The sequence below is a fragment of the Pseudophryne corroboree genome, chromosome 6, assembly GCF_028390025.1.
Source record: "Pseudophryne corroboree isolate aPseCor3 chromosome 6, aPseCor3.hap2, whole genome shotgun sequence".
In the NCBI taxonomy this organism is placed as follows: Eukaryota; Metazoa; Chordata; class Amphibia; order Anura; family Myobatrachidae; genus Pseudophryne; species Pseudophryne corroboree.
In genome coordinates this window covers 164089088-164109796 of record NC_086449.1, presented here as the reverse complement: position 1 = coordinate 164109796, position 20709 = coordinate 164089088, and the positions used below count along the sequence as shown (strand labels likewise).

Below are 20709 nucleotides of genomic sequence, written 5' to 3'. Positions count from 1 at the left end.
GGGAGTTAACTGGAAAACATTTATAATGCACTAAATCATAGGGGGGAATTTTCAGGTAAGGGGGGGGGGGGGGGGAATCCTTTACCGCAATTTTTTTACCTATGTTTTTGTGGTAAGAAACACATAGAATTCGGGAAAAGTTCCTGGACCTATGTATTTTCAAGATCACGGCCATTAAAATAGGTCACTTATCAGGTCCCAAAACAAAATTTGCAATAAGAGTCAATGTCGAGGCTAATTGGATAGGCCTCGGGGGATCAATTAGCTGCAGTAATTTTATTCCCCCCATAATGGCCATATGTAGCAAGCATTCAAAGCGCATAAAAAGTTGGCAGGCAGATTAAAATCAAACCCTGAGGTGTAAAGAATTGTGAGAAAGTTTGGATAATAGTTTAAACAATAAGCTTATTTTACTTACCTTAACTCTTTAAACAGATCAACGCTTTGATGAGTCATTAAGTTATTTAGAAGCCATTCAAGGCACCTGTGAGAAAAGAAGCCCATTAGCTAGGTGATATACAACATAACAGGAACAGAAAGTTTTAGTAAAGACTGGCATGTGTAACAGAGTATATATGCCATGCACCCACTGCCAGCTATCTAATTCATTATCAGTGGTATTACATAACAGACAAACCATGCATTTAACCTCTGCAAAGAAGCTGGAGCAGACAAATTAGAGCACAAACCAATACTTAGGAAGAGCAACTTAAAATTCCTGAGGACATAATTCCAAATGTAATAAAGGTCATATTAGAACAATGGTCATCCCTAACATGCCCAGTTGTCTAGAAAGTTTGAAAACAAAGCCCCTTTACTACATTACTAATTATTCTGCTGCTGACACGAGTTGTAATAACTGCAATCTGACGTAGTAGCTCAAAACCGGCCAATGTCAGTGGAAAATATCTGGAAAACAGTCCACAAGTCTCTAATCAACTATGGGGGTGATTCAGATCTGATCGCTGCTGTGCGTTTCTGCACAATGGGCGATCATGTACTAACGGCGCCTGCGTACACACCACAATGCGCGGGCGCGTCGGACAACAACAAAGGGCATCTCCGGTCAGCGATGGGGTGGTGCGAAAAATCAGTTCGCACAGGCATTCACAAGGTGATTGACAGGAGGAGGCCATTTGTAAGTGGTGACTGACAGTTTTCAGGTAGTGTCCGGAAAAACGAAGGTGTGCCCAAGTGTTTCCAGGGAGAGGGTCTGACGTCAGCTCCGGCCCCGATCAGCCTGTTCTCATCACATTGGAGGAGTGAGTCCTGGGCTGTGCACACAGGATATTAGCAGCTAAGCGTACACATGGGATCGTACACTTGCACAGCGAATTTACACTCCCCCTGGGGGCAGCAACTATCTGAATGCAGGAGAGCAAAATTAGCAGCTCAGATCTGAATCACCCCCTATATTAAAATTGCAGAGGATCTGGACCTAATTTTTGGGATCTACAGATGTGTCCTCACAGATCTTGTCTTAATAAGCCATGCAGCAGGAAATGCCTGGCGTGAGTCAGCTGGCAGCTCTGCTAATGCTGGGTGTCTCTTTTTTCGCTGAAAATGCCTCTTATTTGCATCGCTATGTGACTGGGAAGCGCAAAATGCTGATTAAGATGATATGTGGCATGCCTATATTGTGTGCGCGATTGTGGCTGTATCTGCATATGAAATGCTACGTTAAAGTGATTTCCAGGAAAACACTATAAAATAAGAATTTACTCACCGGTAATTCTATTTCTCGTAGTCCGTAGTGGATGCTGGGTACTCCGTAAGGACCATGGGGATAGACGGGCTCCGCAGGAGACTGGGCACTCTAAAAGAAAGATTAGGTACTATCTGGTGTGCACTGGCTCCTCCCTCTATGCCCCTCCTCCAGACCTCAGTTAGGGAAAATGTGCCCGGAAGAGATGACACTACAAGGAAAGGATTTGGAATCCAGGGTAAGACTCATACCAGCCACACCAATCACACCGTACAACTTGTGATAACTATACCCAGTTAACAGTATAAACAACAAATGAGCCTCATAAACAGATGGCTCATAACAAAACCCTTTAGTTAAGCAATTACTATATACACGTATCGCAGAAAGTCCGCACTTGGGACGGGCTCCCAGCATCCACTACGGACTACAAGAAATAGAATTACCGGTGAGTAAAATAAGATTTTACTTACCGATAAATCTATTTCTCGTAGTCCGTAGTGGATGCTGGGGACTCCGTCAGGACCATGGGGGAATAGCGGCTCCGCAGGAGACAGGGCACAAAAGTAAAAGCTTTAGGATCAGGTGGTGTGCACTGGCTCCTCCCCCTATGACCCTCCTCCAAGCCTCAGTTAGGATACTGTGCCCGGACGAGCGTACACAATAAGGAAGGATTTTGAATCCCGGGTAAGACTCATACCAGCCACACCAATCACACTGTACAACCTGTGATCTGAACCCAGTTAACAGCATGATAACAGCGGAGCCTCTGAAAAGATGGCTCACAACAATAATAACCCGATTTTTGTAACAATAACTATGTACAAGTATTGCAGACAATCCGCACTTGGGATGGGCGCCCAGCATCCACTACGGACTACGAGAAATAGATTTATCGGTAAGTAAAATCTTATTTTCTCTGACGTCCTAGTGGATGCTGGGGACTCCGTCAGGACCATGGGGATTATACCAAAGCTCCCAAACGGGCGGGAGAGTGCGGATGACTCTGCAGCACCGAATGAGAGAACTCCAGGTCCTCTTTAGCCAGGGTATCAAATTTGTAGAATTTTACAAACGTGTTCTCCCCCGACCACGTAGCTGCTCGGCAGAGTTGTAATGCCGAGACCCCTCGGGCAGCCGCCCAGGATGAGCCCACCTTCCTTGTGGAATGGGCCTTGACAGATTTAGGCTGTGGCAGGCCTGCCACAGAATGTGCAAGTTGAAATGTGCTACAAATCCAACGAGCAATCGTCTGCTTAGAAGCAAGAGCACCCAGTTTGTTGGGTGCATACAGGATAACAGCGAGTCAGTTTTCCAGACTCCAGCCGTCCTGGAAACCTATATTTTCAGGGCCCTGACAACATCTAGCAACTTGGAGTCCTCCAAGTCCCTAGTAGCCGCAGGTACCACAATAAGCTGGTTCAGGTGAAACGCTGACACCACCTTAGGAAGAAACTGGGGACGAGTCCGCAGCTCTGCCCTGTCCGAATGGACAATCAGATATGGCTTTTGTGAGACAAAGCCGCCAATTCTGACACTCGCCTGGCCGAGGCCAGGGCCAACAGCATGGTCACTTTTCATGTGAGATATTTCAAATCCACAGATTTGAGCGGTTTAAAATGTGATTTGAGGAATCCCAGAACTACGTTGAGATCCCACAGTGCCACTGGAGGCACAAAAAGGGGGTTGTATATGCAATACTCCCTTGACAAACTTCTGGACTTCAGGAACTGAAGCCAATTCTTTCTGGAAGAAAATTGACAGGGCCGAAATTTGAACCTTAATGGACCCCAATTTGAGGCCCATAGACACTCCTGTTTGCAGGAAATGCAGGAATCGACCGAGTTGAAATTTCTTCGTGGGGCCTTCCTGGCCTCACACCACGCAACATATTTTCGCCACATGTGGTGATAATGTTTTGCGGTCACCTCCTTCCTGGCTTTGACCAGGGTAGGAATGACCTCTTCCGGAATGCCTTTTTCCCTTAGGATCTGGCGTTCCAACGCCATGCCGTCAAACGCAGCCGCGGTAAGTCTTGGAACAGACCTGGTACTTGCTGAAGCAAGTCCCTTCTTAGCGGCAGAGGCCATGAGTCCTCTGTGAGCATTTCTTGAAGTTCCGGGTGCCACGTCCTTCTTGGCCAATCCGGAGCCACGAGTATAGTTCTTACTCCTCTACGTCTTATAATTCTCAGTACCTTGGTTATGAGAAGCAGAGGAGGGAACACATACACCGACTGGTACACCCACGGTGTTACCAGAACGTCCACAGATATTGCTTGAGGGTCTCTTGACCTGGCGCAATACCTGTCCAGTTTTTTGTTCAGGCGGGACACCATCATGTCCACCTTTGGTCTTTCCCAACGGTTCACAATCATGTGGAATACTTCCCGATGAAGTCCCCACTCTCCCGGGTGGAGGTCGTGCCTGCTGAGGAAGTCTGCTTCCCAGTTGTCCACTCCCGGAATGAACACTGCTGACAGTGCTATCACATGATTTTTCGCCCAGCGAAGAATCCTTGCAGTTTCTGCCATTGCCCTCCTGCTTCTTGTGCCGCCCTGTCTGTTTACGTGGGCGACTGCCGTGATGTTGTCCCACTGGATCAATACCGGCTGACCTTGAAGCAGAGGTCTTGCTAAGCTTAGAACATTGTAAATTGCCCTTAGCTCCAGTATATTTATGTGGAGAGAAGTCTCCAGACTTGATCACACTCCCTGGAAATTTTTTCCCTGTGTGACTCTCTCTCAGGCTGGCATCCGTGGTCACCAGGACCCAGTCCTGAATGCCGAATCTGCGGCCCTTTAGTAGATGAGCACTCTGCAGCCACCGCAGAAGAAACACCCTTGTCCTTGGAGACAGGGTTATCCGCTGATGCATCTGAAGATGCGATCCGGACCATTTTTCCAGCAGATCCCACTGAAAAGTTCTTGCGTGAAATCTACCGAATGGAATCGCTTTGTAAGAAGCCACCATTTTTCCCAGGACCCTTGTGCAATGATGCACTGACACTTTTCCTGGTTTTAGGAGGTTCCTGACTAGCTCGGATAACTCCCTGGCTTTCTTCTCCGGGAGAAACACCTTTTTCTGGACTGTGTCCAGAATCATCCCTAGGAACAGCAGACGTGTCGTCGGAAACAGCTACGGTTTTGGAATATTTAGAATCCACCCGTGCTGTCGTAGAACTACTTGAGATAGTGCTACTCCGACCTCCAACTGTTCTCTGGACCTTGCCCTTATCAGGAGATTGTCCATTTTCTTTGAAGAAGAATCATCATTTCGGCCATTACCTTGGTAAGGACCCGGGGTGCCGTGGACAATCCAACCGGCAGCGTCTGAAACTGATAGTGACAGTTCTGTACCACGAACCTGAGGTACCCTTGGTGAGAAGGGCAAATTGGGACATGGAGGTAAGCATCTGTCCCGGGACACCATATAGTCCCCTTTTTCCTGGTTCGCTATCACTGCTCTGAGTGACTCCATCTTGATTTGAACCTTTTTATGTAAGTGTTCAAATATTTCAGATTTAGAATAGGTCTCACCGAGCCGTCTGGCTTCAGTACCACAATATAGTGTGGAATAATACCCCTTTCCTTGTTGTAGGAGGGGTACTTTGATTATCACCTGCTGGGAATACAGCTTGTGAATTGTTTCCACTACTGCCTCCCTGTCGGAGGGAGACGTTGGTAAAGCAGACTTCAGGTACCTGCGAGGGGGAGACGTCTCGAATTTCCAATCTGTACCCCTGGGATACTACTTGTAGGATCCAGGGGTCCACTTGCGAGTGAGCCCACTGCGTGCTGAAACTCTTGAGACGACCCCCCCCCCCACCGCACCTGAGTCCGCTTGTACGGCCCCAGCGTCATGCTGAGGACTTGGCAGAAGCGGTGGAGGGCTTCTGTTTCTGGGAATGGGCTGCCTGCTGCAGTCTTCTTCCCTTTCCTCTATCCCATGGCAGATATGACTGGCCTTTTGCCCGCTTGCCCTTATGGGGACGAAAGGACTGAGGCTGAAAAGACGTTGTCTTTTTCTCCTTTATACGGCAATACTTCCATGTGCCGTTTGGAATCTGCATCACCTGACCACTGTCGTGTCCATAAACAACTTCTGGCAGATATGGACATCGCACTTACTCTTGATGCCAGAGTGCAAATATCCCTCTGTGCATCTCGCATATATAGAAATGCATCCTTTAAATGCTCTATAGTCAATAAAATACTGTCCCTGTCAAGGGTATCAATATTTTCAGTCAGGGAATCCGACCAAGCCACCCCAGCGCTGCACATCCAGGCTGAGGCGATCGCTGGTCGCAGTATAACACCAGTATGTGTGTATATACTTTTTAGGATATTTTCCAGCCTCCTATCAGCTGGCTCCTTGAGGGCGGCCCTATCTGGAGACGGTACCGCCACTTGTTTTGATAAGCGTGTGAGCGCCTTATCCACCCTAAGGGGTGTTTCCCAACGCGCCCTAACTTCTGGCGGGAAAGGGTATACCGCCAATAATTTTCTATCGGGGGAAACCCACGCATCATCACACACTTCATTTAATTTATCTGATTCAGGAAAAACTACAGGTAGTTTTTTCACACTCCACATAATACCCTTTTTTGTGGTACTTGTAGTATCAGAAATATGTAACACCTCCTTCATTGCCCTTAACAAGTAACGTGTGGCCCTAAAGGAAAATACGTTTGTTTCTTCACCGTCGACACTGGAGTCAGTGTCCGTGTCTGTGTCGACCGACTGAGGTAAAAGGACGTTTTAACGCCCCTGACGGTGTTTGAGACGCCTGGACAGATACTAATTGGTTTGCAGGCCGACTCATGTCGTCAACCGACCTTGCAGCGTGTTGACATTATCACGTAATTCCTTAAATAAGCCATCCATTCCGGTGTCGACTCCCTAGAGAGTGACATCACCATTACAGGCAATTGCTCCGCCTCCTCACCAACATCGTCCTCATACATGTCGACACACACGTACCGACACACAGCACACACACAGGCAATGCTCTGATAGAGGACAGGACCCCACTAGCCCTTTGGGGAGACAGAGGGAGAGTTTGCCAGCACACACCAAAAACGCTATAATTATACAGGGACAACCTTTATATAAGTGTTTTTCCCTTATAGCATTTTAATATATATAGTCATATCGCCAAATAAGTGCCCCCCCTCTCTGTTTTAACCCTGTTTCTGTAGTGCAGTGCAGGGGAGAGCCTGGGAGCCTTCCCACCAGCATTTTTGTGAGGGAAAATGGCGGTGTGCTGAGGAGAATAGGCCCCGCCCCCTTTTCGGCGGGCTTCTTCTCCCGTTTTTCTGAGACCTGGCAGGGGTTAAATACATCCATATAGCTCCCAGGGGCTATATGTGATGTATTTTTAGCCAGAATAAGGTACTATCATTGCTGCCCAGGGCGCCCCCCCAGCGCCCTGCACCCTCAGTGACCGCTGCTATGAAGTGTGCTGACAACAATGGCGCACAGCTGCAGTGCTGTGCGCTACCTTATGAAGACTGAAAAGTCTTCTGCCGCCGGTTTCTGGACCTCTTCACTTTTCGGCATCTGCAAGGGGGTCGGCGGCGCGGCTCCGGGACGAACCCCAGGGTGAGACCTGTGTTCCGACTCCCTCTGGAGCTAATGGTGTCCAGTAGCCTAAGAAGCCAATCCATCCTGCACGCAGGTGAGTTCACTTCTCTCCCCTAAGTCCCTCGATGCAGTGAGCCTGTTGCCAGCAGGACTCACTGAAAATAAAAAACCTAACAAAACTTTTACTCTAAGCAGCTCTTTAGGAGAGCCACCTAGATTGCACCCTTCTCGGCCGGGCACAAAAATCTAACTGAGGCTTGGAGGAGGGTCATAGGGGGAGGAGCCAGTGCACACCACCTGATCCTAAAGCTTTTACTTTTGTGCCCTGTCTCCTGCGGAGCCGCTATTCCCCCATGGTCCTGACGGAGTCCCCAGCATCCACTAGGACGTCAGAGAAATTCTTATTTTCTCTGACGTCCTAGTGGATGCTGGGTACTCCGTAAGGACCATAGGGATTATACCAAAGCTCCCAAACGGGCGGGAGAGTGCGGATGACTCTGCAGCACCGAATGAGCAAACTCAAGGTCCTCCTCAGCCAGGGTATCAAACTTGTAGAATTTTGCAAACGTGTTTGATCCCGACCAGGTAGCAGCTCGGCAAAGTTGTAAAGCCGAGACCCCTCGGGCAGCCGCCCAAGAATAGCCCACCTTCCTCGTGGAATGGGCTTTGACTGATTTAGGATGCGGCAGTCCAGCCGCAGAATGTGCAAGTTGAATCGTGCAACAGATCCAGCGAGCAATAGTCTGCTTAGAAGCAGGAGCACCCAGCTTGTTGGGTGCATGCAGGATAAACAGCGAGTCAGTTTTTCTGACACTAGCCGTCCTGGAAACATAGATTTTCAGGGCCCGGACTACGTCCAGCAACTTGGAAGCCTCCAAGTCCCGAGTAGCCGCAGGCACCACAATAGGTTGGTTCAAATGAAACGCTGATACCACCTTAGGGAGAAATTGGGGACGAGTCCTCAATTCTGCCCTGTCCATATGGAAGATCAGATAGGGGCTTTTACATGACAAAGCCGCCAATTCCGACACACGCCTAGCCGAAGCCAAGGCCAAAAGCATGACCACTTTCCACGTGAGATATTTCAACTCCACGGTCTGAAGTGGCTCAAACCAATGTGATTTTAGGAAATCCAACACAACGTTGAGATCCCAAGGTGCCACTGGGGGCACAAAAGGGGGCTGAATATGCAGCACTCCCTTAACAAACGTCTGAACTTCAGGCAGTGAAGCCAGTTCTTTTTGAAAGAAAATAGACAGGGCCGAAATCTGGACTTTAATGGATCCCAATTTTAGGCCCATAGTCACTCCTGACTGTAGGAAGTGCAGAAATCGACCCAGCTGAAATTCTTCTGTTGGGGCCTTCATAGCCTCACACCAAGCAACATATTTTCGCCATATGCGGTGATAAATGTTTTGCTGTCACATCCTTCCTAGCTTTTATCAGCGTAGGAATGACTTCAACCGGAATGCCCTTTTCCATCAGGATCCGGTGTTCAACCACCATGCCGTCAAACGCAGCCGCGGTAAGTCTTGGAACAGACAGGGCCCCTGTTGTAGCAGGTCCTGTCTGAGAGGCAGAGGCCAAGGGTCCTCTGACATCATTTCTTGTAGTTCCGGGTACCAAGTCCTTCTTGGCCAATCCGGAATGATGAGTATAGTTCTTACTCCTCTCTTTCTTATTATCCTCAGTACCTTTGGTATGAGAGGAAGAGGAGGGAACACATAGACCGACTGGTACACCCACGGTGTCACTAGAGCGTCCACAGCTATCGCCTGAGGGTCCCTTGACCTGGCGCAATATCTTTTTAGCTTTTCGTTGAGGCGGGACGCCATCATGTCCACCTGTGGTCTTCCCAACGATTTACAATCAGCTGGAAGACTTCTGGATGAAGTCCCCACTCTCCCGGGTGGAGGTCGTGCCTGCTGAGGAAGTCTGCTTCCCAGTTGTCCACTCCCGGAATGAACACTGCTGACAGTGCTATCACGTGATTTTCCGCCCATCGGAGAATCCTTGCGGCTTCTGCCATCGCCATCCTGCTTCTTGTGCCGCCCTGTCGGTTAACATCGGCGACCGCCGTGATGTTGTCTGACTGAATCAGCACCGGCTGGTTTTGAAGCAGGGGTCTTGCCTGACTTAGGGCATTGTAAATGGCCCTTAGTTCCAGAATATTTATGTGTAGGGAAGCTTCCTGACTCGACCATTGTCCTTGGAAGTTTCTTCCCTGAGTGACTGCCCCCCAACCTCGGAGGCTTGCATCCGTGGTCACCAGGATCCAGTCCTGTATGCCGAATCTGCGGCCCTCGAGAAGATGAGCACTCTGTAGCCACCACAGCAGAGACACCCTGGCCCTCGGGGACAGGGTGATCAGCTGATGCATCTGAAGATGCGATCCGGACCACTTGTCTAACAGATCCCACTGAAAGATCCGTGCATGGAACCTGCCGAATGGAATTGCCTCGTAAGAAGCTACCATCTTTCCCAGGACTCGCGTGCAGTGATGCACCGACACCTGTTTTGGTTTTAGGAGGACTCTGACCAGAGATGACAGCTCCTTGGCTTTCTCCTCTGGGAGAAACACCTTCTTCTGTTCTGTGTCCAGAATCATACCCTGGAACAGCAGACGCGTCATAGGAACCAGCTGCGACTTCGGGATATTCAGAATCCAGCCGTGCTGTTGTAGTACTTCCTGAGATAGTGCTACTCCGACCAACAACTGCTCCCTGGACCTCGCCTTTATAAGGAGATCGTCCAAGTACGGGATAATTATAACTCCCTTCTTTCGAAGGAGTATCATCATTTCGGCCATAACTTTGGTGAATACCCTCGGTGCCGTGGACAGACCAAACGGCAACGTCTGGAATTGGTATTGGCAGTCCTGTACCACAAAACGGAGGTACACCTGGTGAGGTGGGTAAATGGGGACATGCAAGTAAGCATCCTTGATGTCCAGTGATACCATGTAATCCCCCTCTTCCAGGCTTGCAATAACCGCCCTGAGCGATTCCATTTTGAACTTGAACTTCCTTATATAAGTGTTCAAGGATTTCAAATTTAGAATGGGTCTCACCGAACCGTCTGGTTTCGGTACCACAAACATTGTGGAATAGTAACCCCGTCCCTGTTGAAGGAGGGGAACTTTTATTATCACCTGCTGGAGGTACAGCTTGTGAATTGCCGCCAGTACTACCTCCCTGTCCTGGGGAGTAGCTGGCAAAGCTGATTTGAGGTAACGGCGAGGGGGAGACGTCTCGAATTCCAGCTTGTATCCCTGAGATACCACTTGTAGAACCCAGAGATCCACCTGTGAGCGAACCCACTGGTCGCTGAAGTTCCGGAGACGGGCCCCCACCGCACCTGGCTCCACCAGTGGAGCCCCAGCGTCATGCGGTGGACTTAGTGGAAGCAGGGGAGGATTTTTGTTCTTGGGAACTGGCTGTATGGTGCAGCTTTTTCCCTCTACCCCTGCCTCTGGGCAGAAAGGACGCGCCTTTAACCCGCTTGCCTTTCTGGGGCCGAAAGGACTGTACCTGATAATACGGTGCTTTCTTAGGCTGTGAGGGAACCTGAGGTAAAAATGTCGACTTCCCAGCTGTTGCTGTGGAAATGAGGTCCGAGAAACCATCCCCAAACAATTCCTCACCCTTGTAAGGCAAAACCTCCATGTGCCTTTTAGAATCCGCATCACCTGTCCACTGCCGAGTCCATAATACTCTCCTGGCAGAAATGGACATTGCATTAATTCTAGATGCCAGCCGGCAAATATCCCTCTGTGCATCTCTCATATATAAGACGACGTCTTTAATATGCTCTATGGTTAGCAAAATCGTATCCCTGTCGAGGGAATCAATATTTTCTGACAGGGTATCGGACCAAGCTGCTGCAGCACTACACATCCAAGCTGAAGCAATAGCAGGTCTCAGTATAGTACCTGAGTGTGTATATACAGACTTCAGGATAGCCTCCTGCTTTCTATCCGCAGGCTCCTTTAAGGCGGCCGTATCCTGAGACGGCAGTGCCACCTTTTTTGATAAGCGTGTGAGCGCCTTATCCACCCTCGGGGATGTCTCCCAACGTAACCTGTCCTCTGGCGGGAAAGGGTACGCCATCAGTAACTTTTTAGAAATCACTAGTTTCTTATCGGGGGAAGCCCACGCTTCTTCACACACTTCATTCAACTCATCTGATGGGGGGAAAAACACTGGCTGCTTTTTCTCCCCAAACATAATACCCTTTTTAGTGGTACCTGGGTTAATGTCAGAAATGTGTAACACATTTTTCATTGCCGTAATCATGCAACGGATGCCCCTTGTGGATTGTGTATATGTCTCATCCTCGTCGACACTGGAGTCATACTCCGTGTCGACATCTGTGTCTGCCATCTGAGGTAGCGGGCGTTTGTGAGCCCCTGATGGTCTTTGAGACGCCTGGGCAGGCACGGGCTGAGAAGCCGGCTGTCCCACGGCTGTTACGTCATCCAGCCTTTTATGTAAGGAGTTGACACTGCCGGTTAATACCTTCCACATATCCATCCACTCTGGTGTCGACCCCGCAGGGGGTGACATCACACTTATCGGCACCTGCTCCGCCTCCACATAAGCCTCCTCATCAAACATATCGACACAGCCGTACCGACACACCGCACACACACAGGGAATGCTCTGACTGAGGACAGGACCCCACAAAGTCCTTTGGGGAGACAGAGAGAGCGAGTATGCCAGCACACACCACAGCGCTATTTAATCAGGGATTTTCACTAACACAAAGTGATTTTTCCCTATAGCTGCTTTACATATACAGTTTGCGCCTAAATTTAGTGCCCCCCCCTCTCTTTGTTACCCTTTGAGCCTGGAAACTGCAGGGGAGAGCCTGGAGAGCTGTCTTCCAGCGGAGCTGTGAAGAGGAAATGGCGCCAGTGTGCTGAGGGAGATAGCCCCGCCCCTTTCTCGGCGGACTTCTCCCGCTCTTATATTTCTATTATGGCGGGGGATTTTTGCACATATATAGTTTTTTAGACTATATTATGTGCTGTTTGCCAATGTAAGGTACTCTAATTGCAGCCCAGCCCCCCCCCCCCCCCCCCCCCAGCGCCCTGCACCCATCAGTGACCGGAGTATGTGGTGTGCATAGGGAGCAATGGCGCACAGCTGCAGTGCTGTGCGCTACCTTATTGAAGACCGGAGTCTTCAGCCGCCGATTTTCAGGATGTTCTTCTTGCTTCTGGCTCTGCAAGGGGGACGGCGGCGCGGCTCCGGGACCAGACGACCGAGGCTGGGCCTGTGTTCGATCCCTCTGGAGCTAATGGTGTCCAGTAGCCTAAGAAGCCCAAGCTAGCTGCAAGCAGGTAGGTTCGCTTCTCTCCCCTTAGTTCCTCGTAGCAGTGAGTCTGTTGCCAGCAGATCTCACTGAAAATAAAAAACCTAACAAATACTTTCTTTACTAGAAGCTCAGGAGAGCCCCTAGTGTGCAACCAGCTCGGGCCGGGCACAGATTCTAACTGAGGTCTGGAGGAGGGGCATAGAGGGAGGAGCCAGTGCACACCAGATAGTACCTAATCTTTCTTTTAGAGTGCCCAGTCTCCTGCGGAGCCTGTCTATCCCCATAGTCCTTACGGAGTACCCAGCATCCACTAGGACGTCAGAGAAAGTAGAATTCTGTATGCAGAAACAGCTGCAGTCACACACAGAACATAGGCATGCCGCATATCATCTTAATCAGCATAAGTTGCTTGTGCGTTCTATTCGCATAGCAATGTGACTTAGACATATTTAAATGGAAACAGTCACACAAAGACATTCGACACTACCAAGTCAAGCCATGACATGGCGTGACTAGATGGGCTGTTTAACGTGACTGCTGCAAGGATGTCGGAGGACACATCTGTATTGTGGTCTATGGATAAATGTAGATATACAAGATTTCCCTTTTTATTGATAGAGAAAAACAGTCAATTATCAGCCATGCATCCTTGATATCTGAAGGCCCTACTGTATGTACCTGGTTCATAGAGGTAAAAATAAGATTTTACTTACCGGTAAATCTATTTCTCATAGTCCGTAGTGGATGCTGGGGACTCCGTAAGGACCATGGGGAATAGCGGGCTCCGCAGGAGACTGGGCACTGTTAAGAAAGATTTAGTACTATCTGGTGTGCACTGGCTCCTCCCTCTATGCCCCTCCTCCAGACCTCAGTTAAGAAAACTGTGCCCGGAAGAGCAGACATTATAAGGAAAGGATTTTGGAATCCAGGGTAAGACTCATACCAGCCACACCAATCACACCGTATAACTTACGATACACTTATCCAGTCAACAGTATGAACAACAACAGGGCATCAACAATGGATGCCAACATAACATAACCCATTATTAAGCAATAACTATGTACACGTATTGCAGAAAGTCCGCACTTGGGATGGGCGCCCAGCATCCACTACGGACTATGAGAAATAGATTTACTGGTAAGTAAAATCTTATTTTCTCTAATGTCCTAGTGGATGCTGGGGACTCCGTAAGGACCATGGGGATTATACCAAAGCTCCAAAACGGGCGGGAGAGTGCGGATGACTCTGCAGCACCGAATGGGCAAACTCAAGGTCCTCCTCAGCCAGGGTATCAAACTTGTAGAATTTTGCAAATGTGTTTGAACCCGACCAAGTAGCAGCACGGCAAAGCTGTAAAGCCGAGACCCCTCGGGCAGCCGCCCAAGAAGAGACCACCTTCCTTGTGGAATGGGCTTTCACTGATTTTGGATGCGGCAATCCAGACGCAGAATGAGCCTGCTGAATCGTGTTACAGATCCAGCGGGCAACGGTTTGCTTTGAAGCAGGAGCCCCCAACTTGTTGGGGGCATATAGGATAAACAGCGAGTCAGTTTTCCTGACTCCAGCCGTTCTGGCTACATAAATCTTCAAAGCCCGGACTACATCTAGTAACCTGGAATCCTCCAAGTCACGAGTAGCCGCAGGCACCACAATAGGTTGGTTCAAATGAAAAGATGACACCACCTTTGGCAGAAATTGGGGACGAGTCCGCAATTCTGCCCTGTCCATATGAAAAACCAGATAGGGGCTTTTACATGACAAAGCCGCCAATTCTGACACACGCCTAGCCGAAGCTAAGGCCAACAGCATGACCACCTTCCACGTGAGATACTTTAGCTCCACGGTCTTAAGTGGTTCAAACCAGTGGGATTTTAGGAAACGCAACACAACGTTGACATCCCAAGGTGCCACTGGTGGCACAAAAGGGGGCTGCATATGCAGCACTCCCTTAACAAACGTCTTAACTTAAGGAAGAGACGCCAGTTCCTTTTGAAAGAAAATGGATAGGGCCGAAATCTGGACCTTTATGGATCCCAACTTCAAGCCCATAGTCACTCCAGACTGTAGAAAGTGCAGAAATCTGCCCAGTTGGAATTCCTCTGTAGGGGCCTTCCTGGCCTCACACCAAGCAACATATTTTCGCCATATGCGGTAATAATGCTTGGCTGTCGCGTCCTTCCTAGCCTTTATCAGCGTAGGAATAACTTCCTCTGGAATGCCTTTTTCCGCTAGGATCCGGCGTTCAACCGCCATGCCGTCAAACGCAGCCGGAGTAAGTCTTGGAACAGGCAGGGCCCCTGCTGCAACAGGTCCTGTCTGAGAGGCAGAGGCCATGGGTCCTCTGTGAGCATTTCTTGCAGTTCCGGGTACCAAGGCCTTCTTGGCCAATCCGGAACAATGAGTATTGTTCTCACTCCTCTTCTTCTTACGATTCTCAGCACCTTGGGTATGAATGGAAGAGGAGGAAACACATAGACCGACTGGAACACCCACGGTGTTACCAGGGCGTCCAAAGCTATCGCCTGAGGGTCTCTTGACCTGGCGCAATACCGTTGTAGCTTTTTGTTGAGACGGGACGCCATCATGTCTACCTGTGGTAGTTCCCATCGATTTGTAATCTGAATGAAGACTTCGTGATGAAGTCCCCACTCTCCCGGGTGAAGGTCGTGCCTGCTGAGGAAGTCTGCTTCCCAGTTGTCCACCCCCGGAATGAACACTGCTGACAGTGCTTGCACGTGATTCTCCGCCCACCGAAGAATCCTGGTGGCTTCCGCCATCGCGACTCTGCTTCTTGTGCCGCCCTGGCGGTTTACATGAGCCACCGCGGTGATCTTGTCTGACTGAATCAGCACCGGTTGGTTGCGAAGCAGGGGCTCCGCTTGACTCAGGGCGTTGAATATGGCCCTTAGTTCCAGGGTATTTATGTGCAGACAAGCCTCCTGACTTGACCACAACCCTTGGAAGTTTCTTCCCTGAGTGACTGCCCCCCACCCTCGGAGGCTCGCATCCGTGGTCACCAGGACCCAGTCCTGTATGCCGAACCTGCGGCCCTCGAGAAGGTGAGCACTCTGTAGCCACCACAGAAGAGACACCCTGGCCCTGGGGGACAGGGTGATCAGCCGCTGCATCTGAAGATGCGATCCGGACCATTTGTCCAACAGATCCCATTGAAAGATCCTCGCATGGAACATGCCGAAGGGAATGGCTTCGTACGATGCCACCATCTTTCCCAGGACTCGCGTGCAGTGATGCACCGACACCTGTTTCGGTTTTAAGAGGCCTCTGACTAGAGTCACAAGCTCTTGAGCCTTCTCCGTCGGGAGAAACATCTTCTTCTGGTCTGTGTCCAGAATCATGCCCAGAAAGGGCAGACGCGTCGAAGGAATCAGCTGCGACTTTGGGATATTTAGAATACAGCCATGCAACACTTCCTGAGAGTGCGCTACGCTGATCTGCAACTGCTCCCTTGACCTCGCCTTTATGAGGAGATCGTCCAAGTATGGGATAACTGTGACTCCTTGCTTTCTCAGGATCACCATCATTTCTGCCATTACCTTGGTAAATATTCTCGGTGCCGTGGAGAGCCCAAACGGCAACGTCTGGAATTGGTAATGACAGTCCTCTACCACAAATCTGAGGTACTCCTGATGAGGCGGATAAATGGGGACATGCAAGTAAGCATCCTTGATGTCCAGAGACACCATAAAATCCCCCTCTTCCAGGCTTGCAATGACCGCTCTGAGCAATTCCATTTTGAACTTGAATCTTTTCAGATAAACGTTCAGGGACCTTAAATTTAATATAGGTCTGACCGAACCGTCCGGTTTCGGTACCACAAACATTGTGGAATAGTATCCCTTTCCCTGTTGAAGAAGGGGAACCTTTACCACCACCTGCTGGAAAAATAGCTTGTGAATTGCCGCTACCACGACTTCCCTTTCTATGGGGGAAGCTGGCAGGGCCGATTTTAGGTAACGTTGAGGGGGCATCACCTCGAATTCCAGCTTGTATCCCTGAGACACAATCTGTATAGCCCAGGGATCCACCTGTGAGCGAACCCACTGGTGGCTGAAATGTCGGAGACGCGCCCCCACCGCTCCTGGCTCCACCCGTGGAGCTCCAGCGTCATGCGGTGGATTTAGTGGAAGCCGGGGAGGACTTCTGTTCCTGGGAACTAGCTGTAAGGTGCAGCTTTTTTTCTTCTCCCCCTGCCTCTAGCAAGAAAGGAAGCACCTCTGACCTTCTTGCTTCTTTGTGCGCGAATGGACTGCATTTGGTAATACGGTGCTTTCTTAGGTTGTGAGGGAATATATGGCAAAAAGTTTGACTTCCCAGCAGTAGCTGTGGAAACCAGGTCCGAGAGACCGTCCCCAAACAATTCCTCACCCTTGTAAGGTAACACCTCCATGTGTTTTTTGGAGTCGGCATCACCTGTCCACTGCCGAGTCCACAGGACCCTCCTGGCAGAAATTGACATTGCATTAATTCTAGAGCCCAGTAGGCAAATGTCCCTCTGGGCATCCCTCATATATAGGACAGTGTCTTTTATATGCTCCAGGGTCAGCATAATGGTATCCCTGTCCAAGGTATCCATTTCCTCAGACAGATTATCTGTCCACGCTGCTACAGCACTACACATCCACGCCGACGCAATTGCCGGCCTCAGTAGAGTCCCTGAATGTGTATAAACAGATTTCAGGATACTTTCCTGCTTTCTATCTGCAGGATCCTTTAGGGTGGCCGTATCCTGCGACGGCAGGGCCACCTTCTTAGATAAGCGTGTGAGAGCTTTATCTACCCTAGGGGAGGATTCCCAGCGCACCCTGTCCTCTGGCGGGAAAGGGTACGCCATAAGTAACCTCTTGGAAATCAGGACTTTCTTATCTGGGGAATCCCACGCTCTTTCACATAACTCATTTAACTCATGTGTAGGGGGAAAAGTCACCTCTTGCTTTTTCTCCCCATACATATAAACCCTCTTGTCAGGGACAGGGTTTACCTCTGATATGTGTAAAACATCCTTCATCGCTATAATCATGTAGCGTATAGCTTTTGTCATTTTCGGTTGCAATTTTGCATCATCGTCGTCGACACTGGAGTCAGAATCCGTGTCGACATCTGTGTCAACCATTTTGGATAGTGGACGCTTTTGAGACCCTGAGGGCCTCTGCGCTGTAGGATCAGGCATGGGTTGAGACCCTGACTGGCCCGAGGTATCAGCTTTATCCAACCTGTTATGTAAGGAGTTTACATTATCATTTAACACCTTCCACATATCCATCCAATCAGGTGTCGGCACCATCGGCGGCGACACGTCAGTCAACTGTACTTGCTCTGCCTCCACATAGCCCTCTTCGTCAAATATGTCGACACACGCGTACCGACACACCACACACACAGGGGAAGCTCTAAATGAGGACAGGACCCCCACAAGGCCTTTTGGAGAGACAGAGAGAGAGTATGCCAGCACACACCCCAGCGCTATATAACCCAGGGATTACACAGTAACTTTAGTGTTTACCCAGTAGCTGCTGCATTATGATTAATGCGCCTAAATTTATGTGCCCCCCCCTCTCTTTTTCACCCTTCTACCGTGATTCTGCAGGGAAGAGCCTGGGAAGCTTCCTCTCAGCGGAGCTGTGGCAGGAAAATGGCGCTGGTGAGTGCTGAGGACGAAGGCCCCGCCCCCTCAGCGGCGGGCTTCTGTCCCGCGATTTTATGTAAAATAAATGGCGGGGGCTCATACATATAACAGTGTCCCACTGTCTATATGCAGTTTTCGCCAGGAGGTATCAATTGCTGCCCAGGGCGCCCCCCCCCCCCTGCACCCTACAGTGATCGGAGTGTGTGGATTAGTGTGGGCGCAATGGCGCACAGCTGCAGTGCTGTGCGCTACCTCATGTGAAGACAGGAGTCTTCTGCCGCCGATTTCGATGTCTTCTCCGCTTCTGCCGGCTTCTGTCTTCTGGCTCTGCGAGGGGGACGGCGGCGCGGCTCCGGGAACGGACGACAAGGTCAGGTCCTGTGTTCGATCCCTCTGGAGCTAATGGTGTCCAGTAGCCTAAGAAGCGCAACCTAGCCGCAGTTAGTAGGTTTGCTTCTCTCCCCTCAGTCCCACGTAGCAGAGAGTCTGTTGCCAGCAGAAGCGCTCTGAAAATAAAAAAACCTAACTAAAATACTTTCTTATTAGCAAGCTCAGGAGAGCTCACTAAAAGCACCCAGCTCTGCCCGGGCACAGATTCTAACTGAGGTCTGGAGGACGGGCATAGAGGGAGGAGCCAGTGCACACCAGATAGTACTAAAACTTTCTTTACAGTGCCCAGTCTCCTGCGGAGCCCGCTATTCCCCATGGTCCTTACGGAGTCCCCAGCATCCACTAGGACGTTAGAGAAATAAGCAATGGTTGATTTGTTGCAACTTATTGACCGGGAATGTGCAGAGAATAGCCCAAAAGATAAATAGGACTTTAGTTCTAGCTATTGTTAAAGGATTCAGTACTGAAAAATGCTTGCTTAATGGAGACCCATTTCAAGGAATGATATATACTGGCAATGATTCACTCTTGGGTTGGTTGGCTGTACTGCAATACCCACTCTTTGTAATAACTGATGTCTTAATATTTGTTGCCAAAATAGTTAAGTCATAATTACACCATCACAAACAGTGAAGGTAGATTTATTTTTGTGCAGTGCTCCATCTACGAGACCACCGACTGCCCATTTCAGCTATACGATTCAAAGATTTCAATAAATAGTGTGATAGAAGACCTAAAAAGTTTCACGAAAACCTCCTACCATCTACACTCTAGGTCTGATCCAGATATGGACTCCGCACCGCCGCTACATCTTTGCATGCAGCGGCTGTGCTAAAATATGGAAAAGCCGTAAGACGCCTTGAATTCAAAGCCACCCACTGCAGACTTATGGGAACCGCTGCTGTTTCCGCGGAACAAACATTGTAACAACTTCGTGACCATCGGACATCTGAGTAACCCTCAGATGAGTCCTTCTACACTGTCACGTTAAACAGCCCTTCTAGTTACGCCTAGTCATGAACGCGTTTACTAATGCCAGGAGTATCTTTGTTAATTTTTTTGCAAAAAGTGCGTATTACTCGCGTTGCTATGTGCATAAGACGCACAAACAGACTGCGGATTCAAATTATATGCGGGATGCCTATATTCTGTGTACGACCTTGGCTGTATCTGCATACGAAATGCTACATTGCAGTGTTTCTAGGAAAACACCGTAACATAGAATTTCATATGCAGATACAGCCGCAGTCACACACAGAATATAGGCATGCCGTATATAATTTTATTCAGTCAGCTTGTGCATCTTATTCATATAGTGACACGAATAATATGTATTTTGGCAAAGGAAGAAGCCCGATGTTAGCAGAGCTGCTGGCTCACTAACCCCATGCACCTGTTCTCTGTTAATAGCATGGTATTATTGGCAGTGTGTGCCCCCATTACTGCTTCTCTGCTAATTAAGGGTTCCCATCTTTGACAGATATGGCAATAGATAATAGTGCTGCACTGTGCTATCACTATCTGGTGCATTGCTTACACTAGTCTATCCCTAACCATGGCCCTCATTCCGAGTTGATCGGTCGCAAGGCGAATTTAGCAGAGTTACACACGCTAAGCCGCCGCCTACTGGGAGTGTATCTTAGCATCTTAAAATTGCGACCGATGTATTCGCAATATTGCGATCACAAACTACTTAGCAGTTTCAGAGTAGCTCCAGACTTACTCTGCCAGTGCGATCAGTTCAGTGCTTGTCGTTCCTGGTTTGACGTCACAAACACACCCAGCGTTCGCCCAGACACTCCCCCGTTTCTCCAGCCACTCCTGCGTTTTTTCCGGAAACGGTAGCGTTTTCAACCACACGCCCATAAAACGCCGTGTTTCCGCCCAGTAACACCCATTTCCTGTCAATCACATTACGATCGCCGGAGCGATGAAAAAGCCGTGAGTAAAAATACTATCTTCATTGTTAAATTACTTGGCGCAGTCGCAGTGCGAATATTGCGCATGCGTACTAAGCGGATTTTCATTGCGATGCGATGAAAAATACCAAGCGAACGACTCGGA

The 20709-nt window shown here is 49.4% G+C and overlaps 1 protein-coding gene across 3 annotated transcripts in view; it reads right to left on the bottom strand.

Annotated features, from left to right (window-relative positions):
* The window catches only part of GMCL1 (germ cell-less 1, spermatogenesis associated), a 458077-nt gene that overhangs the window by 197298 nt on the left and 240070 nt on the right, over positions 1 to 20709 (bottom strand). For all 3 annotated transcript variants that reach the window (XM_063932081.1, XM_063932080.1, XM_063932079.1), the window contains exon 7: positions 419 to 484. In XM_063932081.1, coding sequence (XP_063788151.1) covers positions 419 to 484 — 66 coding nt within the window. The remainder of the gene's footprint in view (positions 1 to 418; positions 485 to 20709) is intronic.